Source organism: Tachypleus tridentatus, chromosome 13, assembly GCF_004210375.1.
Source record: "Tachypleus tridentatus isolate NWPU-2018 chromosome 13, ASM421037v1, whole genome shotgun sequence".
Taxonomy (NCBI): Eukaryota; Metazoa; Arthropoda; class Merostomata; order Xiphosura; family Limulidae; genus Tachypleus; species Tachypleus tridentatus.
Window position 1 is genome coordinate 269709748 of NC_134837.1, and position 20212 is coordinate 269729959.

At 31.6% G+C, this 20212-nt stretch overlaps 1 protein-coding gene across 1 annotated transcript in view; it reads left to right on the forward strand.

Moving 5' to 3' along the window:
- Positions 1–20212, forward strand: part of LOC143236796 (uncharacterized) — a 133018-nt gene that overhangs the window by 61376 nt on the left and 51430 nt on the right. Inside the window, exons 7-11 of the mRNA XM_076475360.1 lie at positions 1260–1465; positions 4853–5112; positions 9059–9239; positions 10203–10346; positions 14827–14938. Of these exons, the coding sequence (XP_076331475.1) occupies positions 1260–1465; positions 4853–5112; positions 9059–9239; positions 10203–10346; positions 14827–14938 (903 nt within the window). The remainder of the gene's footprint in view (positions 1–1259; positions 1466–4852; positions 5113–9058; positions 9240–10202; positions 10347–14826; positions 14939–20212) is intronic.

Genomic DNA, 20212 nt, shown 5'->3' on the forward strand with positions numbered 1-20212 from the left:
CTGTTGGGTAAAATGCTAGACTGCCTTTACAAGTCACTGGAATTACACTCTGTTGGGCAAAATGCTAGACTGCCTTTACAAGTCACTGGATTTACACTCTGTTGGGTAAAATGCTAGACTGCCTTTACAAGTCACTGGAATTACACTCTGTTGGGTAAAATGCTAGACTGCCTTTACAAGTCACTGGAATTACACTCTGTTGGGTAAAATGCTAGACTGCCTTTGCAAGTCACTGGAATTACACTCTGTTGGGTAAAATGCTAGACTGCCTTTACAAGTCACCGGAATTACACCAGATTCTTTTACTGTCTGGATGAAAAAGTAACTCTCTTTGTTGTGAGAATGTTCTAGATTTATTTTTAATTTATTGCAGACATTGTTTCTTTAAGTGTTTTGTGGAATGCATCAGAGTAGTTTCTAGTCTGTGGGGACCAAGGTAAGTTGTGATCTTGTTTATTGGGTTTAGTAGAGACTGTTTATTTTTCGTGTTTTGTGGAATGCATCAGAGTAGTTTCCAGTCTGCGGGAACCAAAGTAAGTTGTGATCTTGTTTATTGGGTTCAGTAGAAACTGTTTATTTTTCGTGTTTTGTGGAATGCATCAGAGTAGTTTCCAGTCTGTTGTGATCTTGTTTATTGGGTTTAGTAGAAACTGTTTATTTTTCGTGTTTTGTGGAATGCATCAGAGTAGTTTCCAGTCTGCGGGAACCAAAGTAAGTTGTGATCTTGTTTATTGGGTTTAGTACAAACTGTTTATTTTTCGTGTTTTGTGGAATATGTCAAACTAGTTTCTAGTCTGTGGAGATCATGGTATGTTGTTTTCTTCTTTACTGGATTTATTTGAGAATGTTATAGTGTCTTGTGGAATGCATCAGACTAATTTCTAGTCTCTTGGGACCATGGTAAGTTGTTTCCTTATTTACTGGGTTAATTCAAGAATTTGTTTTAGTTTTTTGTGGAAAGTGTCAGACTAGTTTCTTGTCTGTTGAGACCATGGTAGGTTGTTTTCTTATTTACTGGGTTTATTCAAGACTGTTCATTCTAGTGTTTTATCATATTAGTTTCTAATCTGAGTGACCACAATAGGTTGTTTTCTTCATGGTGAGAATATGATAAACTGGGTATGTGGACTTCAGGCAATAATCTTATGTTTTGCCAGTATATAAGGAACAACTTTAATAAACAAAGCATGTGTAATACTAATTTTAAGTTATTAGATAATGTTTTAAAATTTACTTTCATAATCTTCACATTATTTTAGATATATTTTCACACTACACATAACCAAGGATGATCGAGAAAGTAATGCTACTGCTGTTGTCAACATCGTATCTGGTCATGTTCCTTATGTTGTCATCGAGACAGGTAGCAACATTCGCGTAAACCCAACCCAAGACATCATAATTACTGGGAGAATCACAAGTGATGTTGATGTTGTTATACAGTGGATAAGTCTTGAAGGCAAAGGTTAGACTTTATTAATATCATATGTAAGAAACCCGTCTATGAAGGAATCATCATAATATTATTCATGGTCTCGATTTACTTTGTTTAATTGGATTATAGAATACAACAACTTTTCATTTTTATAGCTTGAATTTTTATATTTATTGTTGAAGGATTTTATTTTCAAAATCACAAAATATCTTAATCTTCATCATGTTTTGTTTTGTATTATATCAATAATGAGTGTTTAACTCCAGAGTGGAAATAAATACAGATAAAAAATTGGTTAATTAAATCTGAAGTAATATTAATTCTAAACTGTGTTTTTCACTTAAATCAGGTTATTTATTTGGTATAAAAGCTTATACAGTAATTTAGAAAGGTTATAACAGTAGTGTAGGAACGTTATAACTTATACAGTAATTTAGAAAGGTTATAACAGTAGTGTAGGAACGTTATAACTTATACAGTAAATTAGAAAGTTTATAACAGTAGTATAGGAACGTTATAAATTATACAGTAATTTAGAAAGGTTATAACAGTAGTGTAGGAACGTTAAAACTTATACAGTAATTTAGAAAGGTTATAACAGTAGTGTAGGAACGTTATAACTTATACAGTAATTTAGAAGGTTATAACAGTAGTGTAGGAACGTTAAAACTTATACAGTAATTTAGAAAGGTTATAACAGTAGTGTAGGAACGTTATAACTTATACAGTAATTTAGAAAGGTTATAACAGTAGTGTAGGAACGTTATAACTTATACAGTAATTTAGAAAGGTTATAACAGTAGTGTAGGAACGTTATAACTTATACAGTAATTTAGAAAGGTTATAACAGTAGTGTAGGAACGTTATAACTTATACAGTAATTTAGAAAGGTTATAACAGTAGTGTAGGAACGTTATAACTTATACAGTAATTTAGAAAGGTTATAACAGTAGTGTAGGAACGTTATAACTTATACAGTAATTTAGAAAGGTTATAACAGTAGTGTAGGAACGTTATAACTTATACAGTAATTTAGAAAGGTTATAACAGTAGTGTAGGAACGTTATAACTTATACAGTAATTTAGAAAGGTTATAACAGTAGTGTAGGAACGTTATAACTCACTTCAACAGAAACTGTTTTTAGTGATTACACACTTTTAGTTTGTTTCTTTCAGTCTGATTTCTGAGACAATAATCATCTTGTTTTTACCTATTAAATCTAAGTTTCAAAGGTTTTCCCACACATTTTTACTCTCTGGAACAAAAGAAATGAAAATGAAACAAAATTCCATCACTTCGTACAAAAGTAATGACATCCGTTAACATCAATGAAAACAAAACTTCTATTTAATATTTTGCATAAAAATCTGTAGTAGAAAAACTACAAAAAAACACAAACTAATATTCAATGAGGAATGTAAATATTCTTAGATCTTCTTAATGAAACTACCTTTTAAACTGAGTAAAATATTTAATACAGAAAGCATACATACATTCAAAGACATATCTTTAACATGATTATTACATTACACAACTGTCCAACTTGGAGTGACATCAGTGATTTTACTGTGCAGAAATTACTGATATTGTCTGTTGCTAGCTACAAGATGTGCTTAAGTATCATAGCGCTGCTGTCACATGCTCAACAACCATACACATATCACACCACTGTTGTCACACGTTCAGCTGCTGTATAGATATCACATCACTGTTGTCATACATTCAGCTGCTGTATAGATATCACATCACTGTTGTCATACATTCAGCTATCATACAGATATCACACCACTGTCTTCACGAGGTCAGCTGCTGTATAGATGTCAAAAAGCAGGTGTCTCATGTTCAGTCACCATAGAGATACTGCTACAGATGTCAAAAGCTAGCTTTTTTCAGTCACCATAGAGATAACCACTATACAGCTTTTTTTTTAACCACTATACATGTGCCACAGCACTGTCTTCACACATTTAGCCTCCATACAGAGGCCACATCACTGTCATCAGACATTCAGCATGTACACAGAGGCCATATTACAGTTAACACATGTTCAGCCACCACACAGATGTTACATTACAGTCATCACATGTTCAACCACTAGATAGATGTTACAGTACAAGTTTCGTGGTTCAGCTACCAAAGGTATGGATGCAACAGTAATATAGACACAGATTCAGATACCACAGTATGTATGTGCACACACATTCCTAACAAAAAGATATTTTCTTATACCAAACATAAGAAAAGAAACTCAGTAATCCAAGTACTTCCCAAAAGTGCACTTTGATTCAAGTGTGAAATCACCACTTACCCTCACCTTTTATTGTTGATTCTGTGTTCTTTAGTTTTTACAAGTTTAGAATTAAAATTAATTTCAAACAGGGTGTCCTATGACTTCAAACTCGTGCTGTTAACAATTTGTTGACTAAAAATTTCTGAATGCATTTTATACATTGTAAAGCATATGTTACCAATATTTCTCCACTTTTACATGACTTATTGAACAAACTTCAGAGGATCATACATTAGCTCTTTTTCCCACGAAATTTGATAGTTGATGTCATGTTGAAGTTTAATTTGTGGGGAAGCAAGAGGGTGGATATTTCATTGATTGAAACTCATTTAAATTCTTAAAATGTAAAATTCATGTCTGGTAGATTAATCTTTGAAATACTGAAAGTAGGAACATCCAAACTGTAAACTAACCTGAAAAAATAAACCAAGTTACAGGGTTAGGAAGTAATAGTCAGAAGAGAACTTCAAACTAGAAAATAACTTGCCAATAAATGGTGTTGCCAAAAGGTATCACAAAAAATATATTGTAGAGAGAGAGAGAAGAGCAATCATTATTCATTTGTGATAAATATCACAATAAAGGAAGAGCTGACACAGGATTTATAATGTTTCTTGTACATTATCCACAAATTTATTAGAGTATAAAATTCTTATAGTGATGGAAACAGTTGCATCACAAAAAATGTTGCAGCAAAGTGGTCAGCACAACCTGAAGAATGGTGGGAAAGCAGAGCTTATTCAAGAATCCTTAACTCGTGTGATAACTCCTCATGGAAGACGGTGGAGTGAAGACTCATGGATACATGGTGCATGCTCTGCAATATGTAAAGGAAAGGCATTCTGAAATTTTTGGTCAGTTCTTTTACTGACAGTATGAGGTAAAACTCAGCAGAGAAAGAATTTCAGAAGTAAATTTACATGTGTTGACTATCACAACAATACATTTCTATTATATACTTTTAATTACTATAAACATAATACACACAAGTAGTGTTCATGTTTTACTTCATGCTAGAAACTAAGAACCTTCTTTTAGTGGAAAGGTACATCAGTAGTTAATTAAGAAAACTGTACTGTTACTACACTTCCAAGGTTTCATACAGATTTCTATTAAATCATACAAGGGCTTGCCACAACCAACCTGAGCATTGTTTCACCATTTGCGATACCCAAAACTTATACTGCTCCATTAGTAGACCGTATTCTACCACTGGTGATACCTGGTTCTGCACGAACATCACATGAAGCAAGTTCCTGGCAAGGACTTCAAGGGAATGCTCTTTATAGGTTCCAACTTAAAGCTTTCCAAACAGATATGACAAGTGTTGGATACAGTGATGTTTTCATTAGAACAAATGCTCCTCCTGCAATTCCCTGGCTACAGGTAAAGAAATATTTTTATACTGGTCAGATAAGGTATACTTAATTTTAAGGACAGTCCACAATGAAAATAAAATATCTCACTGTAGAGTTTGATTTAAGATTATCAGAAGTTGTAATGTTACATGAGTACTAAAGGTTAAAAAAGAAGATTTTAGTGTTAAATGAGTATTGTAACTTAAATCACAGGTGGAACTTCCAATATTAAACATGTACTGGAAGTTAAAACAGAAGTAAACATCCTAATGTTACACGTGTGCTGAAGGACAAAACACAACAAAAGTTCTAGTGTATATTATGTACCAGAGGTTAAAGTAAAAGCAAAAATTCTAGTGTTAAACATGTATTCAAGGTTAAGCACAAAGATCTAGTGCTAAATGTGTACTGGAGGTTAAAACAAAGCAAAAATGCCAAGGTTAAACATGTATTGAAGGTTAAAATAAAGCGAAAGTTTTATGTTAAATGTGTACTGAAACATAGAAGTAAAGGTTCTAGTATTAAACATTTACTGAAGGTTAAAACACAGTTCTAGTGTTGCATGTGTATTGAAGGTTAAAGCAAAGCCCAAATTATATGTTAAATGTATATTGAAGGTTAAAACAGAAGTAAAGGTTCTAGTATTAAACATTAACTGAAGGTTAAAACAAAGTAATTATATGTTAAATGTATACTGAAGGTTAAAACAAAGTAATTATATGTTAAATGTATACTGAAGGTTAAAACAAAGTGATTATATGTTAAATGTATACTGAAGGTTAAAACAAAGTGATTATATGTTAAATGTATACTGAAGGTTAAAACAAAGTGATTATATGTTAAATGTATACTGAAGGTTAAAACAAAGTAATTATATGTTAAATGTATACTGAAGGTTAAAACAAAGTTCTAGTGTTACATATGTGTTGAAAGTTAAAACAAAGCACTGGTTCTAGTGTTTAATGTATACTGAAGTTTAAAATGGAAATATGAGTTCTAGTATTAAGCATGTAATGGAGGTTAAACTAAAGTTCTAGTTTTCATGTATTGAGGGTTAAAACAAAGCACTGGTTCTAGTGTTTAACGTATACTGAAGTTTAAAATGGAAATATGAGTTCCAGTGTTAAGCATGTAATGGAGGTTAAACTAAAGTTCTAGTTTTCATGTATTGAAGGTTAAAACAAAGCACTGGTTCTAGTGTTTAACATATACTGAAGTTTAAAATGGAAATATGAGTTCTAGTGTTAAGCATGTAATGGAGGTTAAACTAAAGTTCTAGTTTTCATGTATTGAAGGTTAAAACAAAGCACTGGTTCTAGTGTTTAACGTATACTGAAGTTTAAAATGGAAATATGAGTTCCAGTGTTAAGCATGTAATGGAGGTTAAACTAAAGTTCTAGTTTTCATGTATTGAAGGTTAAAACAAAGCACTGGTTCTAGTGTTTAACATATACTGAAGTTTAAAATGGAAATATGAGTTCTAGTGTTAAGCATGTAATGGAGGTTAAACTAAAGTTCTAGTTTTCATGTATTGAAGGTTAAAACAAAGCACTGGTTCTAGTGTTTAACGTATACTGAAGTTTAAAATGGAAATATGAGTTCTAGTGTTAAGCATGTAATGGAGGTTAAACTAAAGTTCTAGTTTTCATGTATTGAAGGTTAAAACAAAGCACTGGTTCTAGTGTTTAACATATACTGAAGTTTGAAATGGAAATATGAGTTCTAGTGTTAAGCATGTAATGGAGGTTAAACTAAAGTTCTAGTTTTCATGTATTGAAGGTTAAAACAAAGCACTGGTTATAGTGTTTAATGTATACTGAAGTTTAAAATGGAAATATGAGTTCTAGTGTTAAGCATGTAATGGAGGTTAAACTAAAGTTCTAGTTTTCATGTATTGAAGGTTAAAACAAAGCACTGGTTCTAGTGTTTAACGTATACTGAAGTTTAAAATGGAAGCACGAGTTCTAGTATTAAGTGTGTAATGAAGATTAAATCAGAGGAAAAGCCCTTGTGTTAATCGTGTATTGAAGGTTAAAACAGAAGCAAAAGTCCTAATGTTAAGTGTGTATTGAAGGTTAAAACAGAAATAAAAGTTTTAGTGTTAAATGAGTGTTAGAGGTTAAAACAGAAGCAAAAAAAATCCTAGTGTTAAACGTGTACTGAAGGTTAAAACAAAAGTGAAAGTTTTAATGCTAAATGGTTATTTCATTTTCACGACTAGCTTCTGAAGTGTTCAGACGTGACAATTCATGTCTGCCTTCATTGCACAAGCTTCCTTCGACACCAAGAACATCACTACCCCTGGTAATTCTTAATGAATTTCTCCCCTTATCAAATTATTGCCTTAATCAACCAGTTTAAACCTAACGTCTCTGTTGACCCCAGAAAAACTAGAATCCTTTGCCGAGGAGGCACTCCAGGACCATGATTATCTATGTAAACCATGGAAAGCAGATATCAACGTACAGTGCTCTCCTACGAAATGTTTAAGTTGCCTATATTTGATATTTATCAAGAACATTCATTCGTCTATAACTCCTGCTGAAATTCAACATTCCCTGGAAACAACAACCACCACGAAATTCCATGCAGCCCACAGAATTCCTTCCAAGACCACAGGATTACCAACTAACTTTGTTAAAGTCATAACCGAACATAAACACGTAGCTGATTTTATACTTAATCACGGATGTACCATACAATATTTTCATTCTAGTGCCGAACGCCCCCAACATCGAGCAACTAATCTTCAAAATTTCAAGTCTGTTAATCAGAGTACCCCTCATCCAATAAGCTTTTCATTTTCATGTATGCCAATTATCTCTGCTACAAGCAGCAATACTTTAATTAATGCTAAGAAGAAAGACCAGGATACTCAGACCAATGTTGACATTACCCCTCAGCAACGACCCAAACCAAAGAAGACAGCTTCATGCCAGACTCAATACACGCTTGTTAAGACTACATATGTATCAACCGCTACAAATATCAACATCACGTTCAGCAAGAAGACACAAACAAAATTCACAAGAAGACATCAATTGTCCCAAACTGAAATAGAATGACTCATTGAAACAGATAGAATCAATCACTCAGTTTTGCATCCACAAACTGCCTATCTTTATTTTCCTGGTGCCTTAGATCAATCTTTTAATGAATTTCAGACCTAACACGTGTTTTATCATTGTATATTATTTGAGTGTTTTTTGTTATAAGCTTTATTAACCCTGACTTTCTTTCCAGCAACTTCCGGGTACGGTCAGGGTAGATTTTTCGGCACCCTGATCATGAAAGTGGGTTTTCTCGGGGTACTCTCGTTTCCCCCCACAGCAAATTCTGAGGTTTTTTGATCTATAGATCCCTATCCTCTTGTATGTTTTTTTTGTAGAGTCAATATTTAACCTTCTGTGGACCACCATTGGACCTTTACCACCCGATTACAAATTCATTAACTTTAAATCTTGTTGGTTTAGCTATTAATCACTAGCCCAGTTAAATTTTACTTCACTAGTAGGGCGAAGAGAAGGTCTCTTCTTGGCACTCTCAGTTGCTTTGCATCTCTTCTGGCTAAGGAATATCTTTACCACAGTCATTAAAAGTTAAAAAAGAAAGTTTAAAGTTTCTGGTACGATTTTTGTAAAGAGAAAATATATCTTGAGATACATTTGGAGAATATAGTCATTCTCCAGTTATTTGATTATAACCTATAATCACCTTTACATGTATCACAAGATGTAATATTGACTTGGGCAGTAAGAAACTATATCGTATGTAACATTGTCATGGGTTAATAGGCCATAGGCTCACCCATGACTAAATCTTATTTACTACTACTGTATGGTCCTTCTTAAAACTTCCCTAAAGGTGGCACCACATTAAAATTACATGATCATGTTGCCAACTGACCACAACAATGACTTTTGGAGACCTTATATAACAAGGCAAAGATCAATATCACTTTTTTCCTTTTACAGATTGACCCTCCAGAGGGGAACAAGTCAACTACCCGATTTATATTAAATGCTACAGAAGGTTGGAGGGATGACCCTTCAGACTATCCACTAAAATATGTTTTTTACATAGGCAAAGATTACAAGCTAAGAACCATAACAGCAGCACCACCAGTTGTGAAAGATGTTATTATACCAAGTAAATGTATGTATAAAATATGAAGTGCAATTTGCTATAACATTTCCTTCCAAGGTAAAATATTTTGTTAAATTATGTAGGATTTTATTCTTGCTGCTAATTCATCATGTTATTAACAACTTAAGCTATAATTTTGAAATATTCATATTTCATTAACAAAATAAATGTTAACCTATTTTAAACATATAAAAAAGTAAATGTTCTAACTTCATTGATAAAGTGTATTTTCTTTATTCCATTCACTTTAAATAGACTTCAGAGTATTTTTAAATGCAAACCTATTACTTTATCTAATATTGTGTAACTATATGACTTTCATGTCATGTAACACTAATATCTTACATTCCTGTTCCTCTGGAGATTACCTTTGTTTAGATCTCAACACTCCAAACTTACAATGTCATTTATTACACACACACCACCAACAGTCTTCTCGAGATCTGGATCAATTTGAAGCATTTTTTATAGTGGGAAGAAAGAGCATTTTCGTGGTTTTGGGTTAATAACTCTGTAAACTGTGGTCAGATTTCTACCAAATGTTTTGGGTAAAATACAGTTGAGACCCCTCATTACACCAACAAAATTGTGTGTTTTTCTTATATTAAAGCCACATTGGGCTATCTGTGGTGTCCACCAAGGGGAATCAAAACTTTGATTTTAGTGTTGTAAATCTGAGACTTACCACAGTTCACTTTGTCTCATACTCAGTTTCAGGATCTAAAATTGAACAGCAAATCCTTTTGTATTAGCACTTCATATTATATCAGTTTTTTGTTTTTCTGTAAAGACCTATAAATCCTTATGTTCAATTAATTTTAAAGCTAAAATTTTTTGTGCTTAAATTTTTTCTCAAATGTAATGATTTTAGTACCAGTTTTAGTCTGATATGACATCCATTATGAAGCATTTTAAATGTAAAGAAACATCTATTTGTTTGTAATTAATAAATGTTTTGCACCTTTCATGCAGGTCCCTCTCACTGTGTTATGTTAAAAGTGTGTGACTGTTTCGACTCCTGCTCATTTATACAGAAAAAAACAAATATTTCCTGGAAATCATACTTAAATGAATATGAAGAGATAGAAAACCTGGTGACAGAAAATTTAAATTTTGGTACGTCCTATTTCATATACTGTTCATGGACATTTTGTGCAATTTATCTATGGTATAATATCATGAAGATAACTGTGAATTAATTTCAACTAATTGTTTTACTGAATGCCATTTTATTTCAAAAATCTTAAGCAGACTATTCAATAGCCTTTGTTGTAAAGTTTGTTGTTCTTTGAATTTGATACCATAGTTATAACTGGTAATGTGTTGTGTGCTAGTGTAAAACTTTCTACACATATCTTTGTGCAATATTGTTCAATTTTTTGCTGTAAAGTAATTATGAGTGCTAATCCACTTAGGCAAGAAAAACAATTAATTTTATGTGATTGTCAATCCATTCAGGCTAGAATGAGAAAAACAACAATTCTTACTGTAAATTCTGCATGAATGTTAATTAGGTAAGAAAACAATTTTTATTGTAAATGTATGAATGTGTTAATTCATTAGGTAAGGAAGAATCCTTATTCTAAAGGTGTTGATCTACTTAGAAAAGGAAAAAAACATCATTCATTATAAGTTTTGTAAGGATGTTAATCTTCAATACCAAGAAAAAAAACATCTGTGATGACGAGAAAACCCACTTGTAGATAAATATACATGTAAAAACGGTTCATTTGGATTGAGAAAATTTTTTTACGTAGAGGAATGAACAACATTTCAACCTTCTTCAGTCATTGTCAGGTTCACAAAGAAAGAAAGAGGTAACTGACCGGAAGTTGACCACATGTTTGAAAGGGGTTGTGTAACTGTGTGTTGGAATGTAGAGGGCGGTGTTAGATGTTTGAATATATAATTTTATATTATTTATTATTTTTAGTATAGGTATATAGTTATTCCTTTGTATTGGTTTATTTTGGATGTAAGTTGTTCTATAAGTAAGGCTTCTTTAATTTGGCATTTATTTATGTTTGTTTCTTTATTTAGTATTTGAGTGTTTTCTATGGTTATGTTGTGTTTATTTAAGTTGCAGTGTTCGAAAACGTGTGAAGATGACTTTTTATGTTCCTTGAATCTGGTTTCCATTTTCTACTTGTTTCTCCAATATAGAAGTCGTAGCAGTTATGACATTGTATTTTATAAATAATGTTGATGTGGTGTTTGTCAGTGTAGTTTTTACATAGTATAGACCTCAGTTTTGTGCCTGGTTTTTGAATAAATTTGGTATTAACTGGAATGTCATATTTTGTTACTAGTTTTTGCCAAATGTTGGTTATTTTTCTGCTGATGTCAGGAATATATGGAATGCAGCAGTATATGGTTTCGTGATTTTTTGATTTGTGAGTTGTATTTACTTTAGTTGGTTGATTTTGCTTTTTGTCTAGGTGTGTGCGTATAATGTTTTCTACAGCATCCCCAAACCTCAAAAAACAGATTGTCCATTACGACCAATAATGTCCACATATGAATTGTTTAATTACAATCGTGGTAAATACATAGCATGGGCATTCTCCAAATATGTAACATCATTCAGCTCATTCATCAAAGACTCTTTTAATTTCAAGTCTAATCTTAATCAACTTAATCATAAAGCCTTAATGGCCAGTTTCGATACTATATCCCTCTTCACAGAAGTTCTAACCACTGACGCCTGCAAGATAGCCTTAGAACTCTATATCCGAGACCCTAACCCAACTATAGACATTCCCAGCAACCAATTAGCAACCCTCAGATAATTCACCACAATGAAGACAAACTTCATGTTCAACAACCACAACTATAGACAAACAAATGGCCTAAGTATAGGCAATCCAGTATCACCAGTTCTAGCCAATATTTTTATGACACAAATTAAAACACAAGCAACTAACACAGCATTACATCCACCACTATACTGGTGTAGATATGTAGATGACACGGTTGCAGGATTCAGATCTACAGAACACACACTTAATTTTTTCAATCACATTAGCTCTGTACATCCCAACATTAACTTCACATGTGAACAGGAAGAAAACAGTCAAATATCATTTCTTAACCTCAAAATTACAAGAACCGACACATAATTTAAAACAGAAATCCACCAAAAAATCACCCATATTGGACTACACATTCCTTGGGACTCAGCACATGAAACAAAACAAAAACTCAATATACTAAAAAAACCAAATAAACACAGCCATAAAAGTATGCTCACCAGATAAAATTAATGATGAATTAGACAAAATAAAACAATACTTCATCAACATCAATAAGTTTCCTCCACAAACCATAGAAAGCATTATACGTACACACCTAGACAGAAAGCAAAATCAATCAACAAAAGTAAATATATCTCACGAATCAAAAAATCACGAAACCATATACTCCTGCATACCATATATTCCTGACATCAGCAGAAAAATAACCAACATTTGGCAAAAAGTAGTAACAAAATATGACATTCCAGTTAATACCAAATTTATTCAAAAACCAGGCACAAAACTGAGGTCTATACTATGTAAAAACTACACTGACAAACACCACACCAACATTATTTATAAAATACAATGTGATAACTGCCACGACTTCTATATTGGAGAAACAAGTAGAAAAATGGAAACCAGATTCAAGGAACATAAAAAGTCACCTTCACACGTTTTCGAACACTGCAAGTCAAATAAACACAACATAAACATAGTAAACACTCAAATACTAAATAAAGAAACAAACATAAATAAACACCAAATTAAAGAAGCCTTACTTATACAACAACTTAAACCCAAAATAAACCAATATAAAGGAACGCCTTTATACCTATATTAATATAATAAAATAAATAAAATTATATGTTCAAATATCTAACACCGCCCTCTACTTCCCGACACTCAGTTACACAACCCCTTTCAAACATGTGGTCAGCTTCCGGTCAGTTACCTCTTTCTTTCTTTGTGAACCTGACAATGACCGAAGAAGGTCGAAACGTTGTTCGCTCCTCTACGTAAAATATTTTCTCAACCCAAACGAGCCGTTTTTACATGTATAAAAAAAACCATCATAAAAGCATACATAGTTGTCATTTTTATTAATTGTCTCCCACTTGAAGAATGCATTAAGATCCACACTGATTAATCTCCCCTAAACTAACATATACATTAGTACATGTTAACTTTGCTATAAAAATGATTATACATTAGTACATAAAATTTTATCAATGGATATTAGTGATGTATAATGTGAGTCGATAGTTACGAGCCAACTGTGCTTTCTAGTGCTCATTGGTGGATACACGGTTTAAAACATTTTGTCTTGAAGATGAGCAGAACATTGTAATCAACTTAACTCATTGTATGTGCAATCTCTGGAAACATGTCACCCAGTAATGTATTGCATGACACTGATTTTATGCTGGAGTTGAATGTGTTACATAAAACAACTTTGAATATGAAAATCAGTAAGTCACATGACAAATACAGCTGATATAAAGTCATGAAGGGATGGCATGTATCATAACTACATTTTGACATTATGTGGAATGTCTCGAATGACCTTATAGTTCTGACACTCACTTCACAATGTGAGGATTATAGGATTGAATCCTAGAGCTCAACATGGTTCCCCTTTAAGCCATATGGGCATTATAATGTGGTGATAAATCCAACTATTCATTGGTAACAATCATCCCAAGAACTGGCAGTAGGTGGAGTTGGCTTACTGCCTTTTCTCTAATCTATCACTTCAAAATTAGGGTCTGAAAGCTTGCAACTAGCTTTGTGCTAAATTCAACAAACAAAGACACACTTTTTGGTGTTTCTGTAGGTAGTGTAATGCTACCAAAAATTCATTATCTTCATGAAGAATATGTAACAGTTTTCTTGAGTGTAAAATAGTGGTTCACCAAGATCATAAAGATGTGTTTAAGTTGATATTTAAAAAACTATTCACATGCCGTAGACAACAGTATGCAATACAATAAAAAAGAATCTTCAGCTGGAATGAAGTGAACAGATTACAGGTTCACCTACATAAGGCTTCCAGTCATACCTGCCATTTAACTGTTGCAAACCTCAAGTAGCTGAAGAAAGAAACAGGTATATCATATGAAATATATCAGTAAAGTCGCCAGAAACAGCATTTATGGATTTCTGGGCAACTGAACTCCTAAAAAAAGTGCTGGTACTCCATAACCTTCATAGACCAGATGCATTAAAGAAATCAGAATGGATGAGTGGTGTGTTTGGACATAACAGCCTTTTATTTTATTAGAAACTATGATACAGAATATGGTTATCAGACATGTTGACCGAGACTTATGACATGATGAGACACAAAAATTGTTTTAATATAACATACTCAATTCTATGTAAAGGTATAGATCTAAAAATGAATTATAAAGACTGATTTTTAAACATTATTTTGGAAATTTAATGGTAAAGAGTAACTATTAGTTTATAGTAACAAAAGAATAATTATTTCTTTTGAAATCAATCTTACCCGTGTCATATCTGAGTATCGTTTTATTTATCAAACATGAAATTAGAATCATAGATTTTGCCTTTTTCAGGGAATTATGACTTTGCATTAGCAACTGCATTAGCAGGAAAGGAGAATACCAGTAGATCAACTCTTCTCATCCAAAGTGTTATTGACAACTTCTCAAAGCATCTTATCTCCATGTAAGGTTTCAGCTGTATTTCATAATTTCATAAAATTTCCTAAATGTATGACATTTTATTAGGGTTGTATTAACTACTACAGCCTGTCTATACTTGAAACTATAATTAAATGACATTTAATGTTCATTAACAATTAAAACTTAGTGTTTATCATGAAAACAATTAAAACAGCTATATAATATTTTGATAGAATAAAAACAAGTAACTCAGAAATAAAAATTTCTTTAAGAAAGATATCAACTAATAGAATACAAAATTACTACATTTTTACTTTCTAAAGCCATTTACGTTATCAGACTTCTATATTCCCTCATACATCTCTTAAACTACTGCAGTATCAAGTTTATACATTACCACCTACACTCACCTAAACAACCGAATTATGAAGTTTATACATTACTACCTACACTCACCTAAACAACCGGATTATGAAGTTTATACATTACTACCTACACTCACCTAAACAACCGGATTATGAAGTTTATACATTACTACCTACACTCACCTAAACAACCGGATTATGAAGTTTATACATTACTACCTACACTCACCTAAACAACCGAATTATGAAGTTTATACATTACTACCTACACTCATTTAAACAACCAGATTATGAAGTTTATACATTACTACCTACACTCACCTAAACAACCGGATTATGAAGTTTATACATTACTACCTACACTCACCTAAACAACCGAATTATGAAGTTTATACATTACTACCTACACTCATTTAAACAACCGGATTATGAAGTTTATACATTACTACCTACACTCACCTAAACAACCGGATTATGAAGTTTATACATTACTACCTACACTCACCTAAACAACCGGATTATGAAGTTTATACATTACTACCTACACTCACCTAAACAACCGAATTATGAAGTTTATACATTACTACCTACACTCATTTAAACAACCAGATTATGAAGTTTATACATTACTACTTACACTCACCTAAACAACCGGATTATGAAGTTTATACATTACTACCTACACTCACCTAAACAACCGAATTATGAAGTTTATACATTACTACCTACACTCATTTAAACAACCGGATTATGAAGTTTATACATTACTACCTACACTCACCTAAACAACCGGATTATGAAGTTTATACATTACTACCTACACTCACCTAAACAACCGGATTATGAAGTTTATACATTACTACCTGCACTCACCTAAACAACCGGATTATGAAGTTTATACATTACTACCTACACTCACCTAAACAACCGGATTATGAAGTTTATACATTACTACCTGCACTCACCTAAACAACCGAATTATGAAGTTTATACATTACTACCTACACTCACCTAAACAACCGGATTATGAAGTTTATACATTACTACCTGCACTCATTTAAACTACTGGAGTATCACGTTTATAAATCACCTGCACTCTCTTAAACTAGTGGAGTATCACGTTTATAAATTACTACCAACACTCACTTAAACTACTGGAGTATCAATTTTATACATTATTACCTTCACACACTTAAACTACCAGAGTAAAAAGTTTATACATTAATTACTACCAACACTCACTGAAACTAGTGGAGTATCAATGTTATATATTACTATCTATACTCACTTTTACTACAAGAGTATCAAGTTTATACATTATTACCTATACTCACTTAAACTACTAGAGTATCAATTTTATACATTACAACCCACACTCGCTTAAACTACCGGAGTATGAAATTTATACATTAATTACTACCAACACTCACTTAAACTACTGGAGTATCAATTTTATACATTACTACTAACACTCACTTAAACTACTAAATCTATTTTGTTTATTATCAATTACACTCACTTTAATGTAGAGGTTTTCCCCTATATATAGTACTTGTTACTGCTCTATTTGTTATAGATTTTAGTTTACCTCTAAATATTGTACTTATAACTACTGTAATTATTATTTATTTTTGTTTGCCACTAATGGTTGTGTTTATAATTACTGTATTTGTTATTGATTTTTGTTTATCACTAATTCTAGTACTTGTAACTACTGTATTTGTTACAGATTTTAGTTTGCCACTAATGGTTGTATTATTAAGTTCTGTATTTTTATTAATTTCATTTTACCACCAATTGTAGTGCTTGTATCTACTGTATTTTTGATTAGTTTTAGTTCAACACTAATTCTAGTACTTGTGTCTACTGTATTTGTTACTGATTCCAGTTTTCCACCAAATATAGTACTTGTAACTACTGTTTTTATTATTGATTTTAGTTTGCCACTAATGGTTGTATTATTAAGTTCTGTATTTTTATTAATTTCATTTTACCACCAATTGTAGTGCTTGTATCTACTGTATTTTTGATTAGTTTTAGTTCAACACTAATTCTAGTACTTGTGTCTACTGTATTTGTTACTGATTCCAGTTTTCCACCAAATATAGTACTTGTAACTACTGTTTTTATTATTGATTTTAGTTTGCCACTAATGGTTGTATTATTAAGCTCTGTATTTTTATTAATTTCATTTTACCACCAATTGTAGTGCTTGTATCTACTGTATTTTTGATTAGTTTTAGTTCAACACTAATCCTAGTACTTGTGTCTACTGTATTTGTTACTGATTCCAGTTTTCCACCAAATATAGTACTTGTAACTACTGTTTTTATTATTGATTTTAGTTTGCCACTAATACTTGTGTTTGTTCTTAATTTACCACTAATTGCATTACTTGTAATAACTGTATTTGTCATTGATTGTAGTTTATCACTAACTGTAGTACTTGTAACTGCTGTATTTGTCATTGATTGTAGTTTATCACTAACTGTAGTACTTGTAACTACTGTATTTGTTATTGATTGTAGTTTATCACTAACTGTAGTACTTGTAACTGCTGTATTTGTTATTGAATGTAGTTTATCACTAACTGTAGTACTTGTAACTACTGTATTTGTTATTGATTGTAGTTTATCACTAACTGTAGTACTTGTAACTGCTGTATTTGTCATTGATTGTAGTTTATCACTAACTGTAGTACTTGTAACTACTGTATTTGTTATTGATTCCAGTTTATCACTAACTGTAGTACATGTAACTGCTGTATTTGTTATTGATTGTAGTTTATCACTAACTGTAGTACATGTAACTGCTGTATTTGTTATTGATTGTAGTTTATCACTAACTGTAGTACATGTAACTACTGTATTTGTTATTGATTGTAGTTTATCACTAACTGTAGTACTTGTAACTACTGTATTTGTTATTGATTGTAGTTTATCACTAACTGTAGTACTTGTAACTGCTGTATTTGTTACTGATTGTAGTTTATCACTAACTGTAGTACTTGTAACTACTGTATTTGTTATTGATTGTAGTTTATCACTAACTGTAGTACTTGTAACTACTGTATTTGTTATTGATTGTAGTTTATCACTAACTGTAGTACTTGTAACTGCTGTATTTGTTATTGATTGTAGTTTATCACTAACTGTAGTACCTGTAACTACTGTATTTGTTATTGATTGTAGTTTATCACTAACTGTAATACATGTAACTACTGTATTTGTTATTGATTGTAGTTTATCACTAACTGTAGTACTTGTAACTACTGTATTTGTTATTGATTGTAGTTTATCACTAACTGTAGTACCTGTAACTACTGTATTTGTTATTGATTGTAGTTTATCACTAACTGTAGTACATGTAACTACTGTATTTGTTATTGATTGTAGTTTATCACTAACTGTAGTACTTGTAACTACTGTATTTGTTATTGATTGTAGTTTATCACTAACTGTAGTACATGTAACTACTGTATTTGTTATTGATTGTAGTTTATCACTAACTGTAGTACTTGTAACTACTGTATTTGTTATTGATTGTAGTTTATCACTAACTGTAGTACTTGTAACTGCTGTATTTGTTATTGATTGTAGTTTATGACTAACTGTAGTACATGTAACTACTGTATTTGTTATTGATTGTAGTTTATGACTAACTGTAGTACATGTAACTACTGTATTTGTTATTGATTCCAGTTTATCACTAACTGTAGTACATGTAACTATATTTGTTATGGATTGTAGTTTATCACTAACTGTAGTACATGTAACTACTGTATTTGTTATTGATTGTAGTTTATCACTAACTGTAGTACTTATAACTTCTGTATTTGTTATTGATTGTAGTTTATCACTAACCATAGTACATGTAACTGCAGTATTTGTTATTGATTGCAGTTTATCACTAACTGTAGTACTTGTAACTACTGTATTTGTTATTGATTGTAGTTTATCACTAACTGTAGTACTTATAACTGCTGTATTTGTTATTGATTGTAGTTTATCACTAACCATAGTACATGTAACTGCAGTATTTGTTATTGATTGCAGTTTATCACTAACTGTAGTACTTGTAACTACTGTATTTGTTATTGATTGTAGTTTATCACTAACTGTAGTACTTGTAACTGCTGTATTTGTTATTGATTGTAGTTTATGACTAACTGTAGTACATGTAACTACTGTATTTGTTATTGATTGTAGTTTATGACTAACTGTAGTACATGTAACTACTGTATTTGTTATTGATTCCAGTTTATCACTAACTGTAGTACATGTAACTATATTTGTTATGGATTGTAGTTTATCACTAACTGTAGTACATGTAACTACTGTATTTGTTATTGATTGTAGTTTATCACTATCTGTAGTACATGTAACTATATTTGTTATGGATTGTAGTTTATCACTAACTGTAGTACTTGTAACTACTGTATTTGTTATTGATTGTAGTTTATCACTAACTGTAGTACTTATAACTTCTGTATTTGTTATTGATTGTAGTTTATCACTAACCATAGTACATGTAACTGCAGTATTTGTTATTGATTGCAGTTTATCACTAACTGTAGTACTTGTAACTGCTGTATTTGTTATTGAATGTAGTTTATCACTAACTGTAGTACTTGTAACTACTGTATTTGTTATTGATTCCAGTTTATCACTAACTGTAGTACATGTAACTGCTGTATTTGTTATTGATTGTAGTTTATCACTAACTGTAGTACATGTAACTGCTGTATTTGTTATTGATTGTAGTTTATCACTAACTGTAGTACATGTAACTACTGTATTTGTTATTGATTGTAGTTTATCACTAACTGTAGTACTTGTAACTACTGTATTTGTTATTGATTGTAGTTTATCACTAACTGTAGTACTTGTAACTGCTGTATTTGTTACTGATTGTAGTTTATCACTAACTGTAGTACTTGTAACTACTGTATT